Genomic DNA, 2,734 nt, shown 5'->3' with positions numbered 1-2,734 from the left:
TATAAGTCCCATCTAAACCAAACAGGAGGGACTTATAGGGACTTAAAGTGGGCATTTGGGACTTATGAAATAAGACTCTCAAGGAGGGACTTATAGTTGTAATATGGTCTTATAGAGACTTATAAGTCTCAGGAACCAAACAGGTAGAGACTTTTTAGGGACTTGGGACTTATAAGTTGGGACTAAAAAAAAGTCCTAGGACTTATGAACCAAACAGGGCCTTAGCAAAACTGATTGGGAAAGCCATGTACAACTTGGGTACTCAATTGACCAATCAACATTGATTGTAAAATCAACATCTACACGTAGAAATCTTGCGCGAGCGCGCACACACACGCACGCACGCACGCACACGCGCGCGCACACACGCACATTGTTTATAACTCAGCCCTTTATCTTGCTGGTGGTATACATCAATCCTTGGACATGACACCGCGTCCTGGTCGTCCACACGATGCATGGCTAGCAAGTAGCAACAACCACTTCTCTTACATGTTGAGATCGAGGACGAACCTCTTCTATATATAGAGCCAAATCGGAACAACATTCAGTATCTACGTAGTGTTGTAGCTAGCAACCAGAGTCAGCCATGGTGTGCTCCCTCGTCGTCATCCTCCTCTTCTCCATTAGTTCCTCCGTTGCCCATGGCGCCGGAGCAGGTCGCCAGCGCTACCATGTGGTGGAGACCGGGCACTTGGAGCCCAAAACCTTCTGCTCTGGCCTCAAGGGTACGTAGGGTACATGCAGCCATTGATGCAAATCGATCAGCGTCCATGTATGCGCTAAACCATGCTAGCTTGTTCGTTTTTTCTTTGCATGCAGTGGCTCCATCGGCGGAGGGCACGTGGGTGCCGCTGCACCGTCCGTTCGGCCCCTGCTCGCCGTCCGCCGGCAGGGCGCCGGTGCCGTCCCTGCTGGAGATGCTCCGCTGGGACCAGGTCCGCACCGACTACGTCCGGAGGAAGGCCAGCAGCGGGGCGGAGGACGTGCTCAACCCAGCCAAGCCGCACGTGCTGATGACCCAGGTGGACTTCGGTCCCAGTTCCACCTTCGGCATCGGCTCCGGCTCCGGTAGCTCGGCGTGGATCAACGCCGACGGCGACCCCACGGTCGTGTCTCAGCAGACCATGGCCATCGACACCACCGTGGACGTGCCGTGGATCCAGTGCGTCCCCTGCCCCATCCCCCAGTGCTACCCGCAACGGATCCCCTTGTTCGACCCCAGCACGTCCAGCACCGCCGCGGCCGTCCGCTGCCGCTCCCCCGCCTGCCGCTCCCTCGGCTCCTACGGCAACGGCTGCTCCAACACGTCCGCGAACGCCGACTGCCGGTACCTGATCGAGTACAGCGACGACCGGGCGACCGCCGGGACGTACATGACCGACACGCTCACCATCAGCGGCAGCACCGCCGTCCGCAGCTTCCGGTTCGGATGCAGCCACGCCGTGCGCGGCAAGTTCAGCGACCTGACCGCCGGGACCATGTCCCTCGGCGGCGGCGCGCAGTCACTCCTCGCCCAGACGGCCCGCTCCCTGGGCAACGCCTTCTCCTACTGCGTCCCACAGGCCAGCGCCTCCGGCTTCCTCTCCATCGGCGGGCCGGTGACGACCAACTCCACCACCGTATTCGCCACCACGCCACTCGTCCGGAGCGCCATCAACCCGAGCCTATACCTGGTGCGGCTCCAGGGCATCGTCGTGGCGGGGCGCCAGCTCAGGATCCCGCCGGTGGTCTTCTCCGCCGGGGCGGTGATGGACTCGAGCGCCGTCATCACGCAGCTGCCGCCCACCGCGTACCGCGCGCTGCGCCGGGCCTTCAGGAACGCCATGAGGGCGTACCCGAGGAGCGGGGCCACCGGGACCCTGGACACCTGCTACGACTTCCTGGGGCTCACCAACGTGAGGGTGCCCGCCGTCTCCCTGGTGTTCGGCGGCGGCGCCGTGGTGGTGCTCGACCCGCCGGCTGTCATGCTCGGGGGATGCCTCGCCTTCACAGCCACCTCCTCGGACCTGGCCCTCGGCTTCATCGGCAACGTGCAGCAGCAGACGCACGAGGTGCTCTACGACGTCGCCGCCGGGGGCGTCGGCTTCCGCCGTGGCGCATGTTAGTGTTCGTCGGCGACATAATCCCTTTGCCGTTTGCTTAAGCTGTCTTGCTAGTGAATTAAAGAGCCATGCATCGTGTGCTTGGCCGTTGTATCTCGTTCTCGTAGCGTAGTAGAAGTAGGCTAGCTGCCGGGATGAGTTCCAGTAATAATCATGCGGCATTGTAGTTGTAGGGGTTGCTCAATGTATGTTCCTTCCTCCGGGAACAACAATTTACTGCATTGGATTGAGTTGGGGACGGGAACGTGCTCCACTGCCGTTGCAAGTCCTCTGTGGTTCTTGAACAGCATAAGGTACCAGTGCCCCCTCTTCAGACTAAACCACTTCTTGTATTATTTGTTTAATCTGATTATACTTAAGGAATGCACATATCTCTATCCTGTATATTGTTTTGGCCATGTGGAAAATTTGTTTAGTAGTTAACACTCAGCAGTCAAGGCACTTCGGAGCAATAATTATTACACTAATTACATGATTATTCATTCTTCTCTGTAGTTGTGATTAATGAGTTATCTACTCAACAGTCAAGATACTTTGGGAGCTATAAACTTTATATATGGAAGTTAATATTCTGTTTAGAAACTTGAATTGTGGGGCAGATGAAAATGCTTCGTAATTGAGATAGGGGC

General features: G+C 56.9%; 1 protein-coding gene across 1 annotated transcript; it reads left to right on the top strand.

Annotated features, from left to right (window-relative positions):
* The first annotated feature begins 446 nt into the window (after positions 1-446).
* Positions 447-2,277, top strand: LOC125521084 (aspartyl protease family protein At5g10770-like). Its single transcript, XM_048686136.1, has 2 exons — positions 447-728; positions 823-2,277. Exons 1-2 carry the CDS (start codon positions 590-592, stop codon positions 2,106-2,108), a joined length of 1,425 nt encoding a protein of 474 aa, XP_048542093.1. The 5' UTR covers positions 447-589; the 3' UTR covers positions 2,109-2,277.
* The last annotated feature ends 457 nt before the right edge of the window (positions 2,278-2,734 follow it).

This window comes from Triticum urartu, chromosome 7, assembly GCF_003073215.2.
Source record: "Triticum urartu cultivar G1812 chromosome 7, Tu2.1, whole genome shotgun sequence".
In the NCBI taxonomy this organism is placed as follows: domain Eukaryota; kingdom Viridiplantae; phylum Streptophyta; class Magnoliopsida; order Poales; family Poaceae; genus Triticum; species Triticum urartu.
This window is presented reverse-complemented; position numbering and strand designations above follow the sequence as displayed.

Bases quoted from the DNA above. Each gene is read 5' to 3' on its own strand.
- LOC125521084 (XM_048686136.1), top strand. From the start codon at position 590: ATGGTGTGCTCCCTCGTCGTCATCCTCCTCTTCTCCATTAGTTCCTCC. The intron at 729-822 runs GTACGTAGGGTA...CTTTGCATGCAG, and splicing joins CTTCTGCTCTGGCCTCAAGG to TGGCTCCATCGGCGGAGGGC.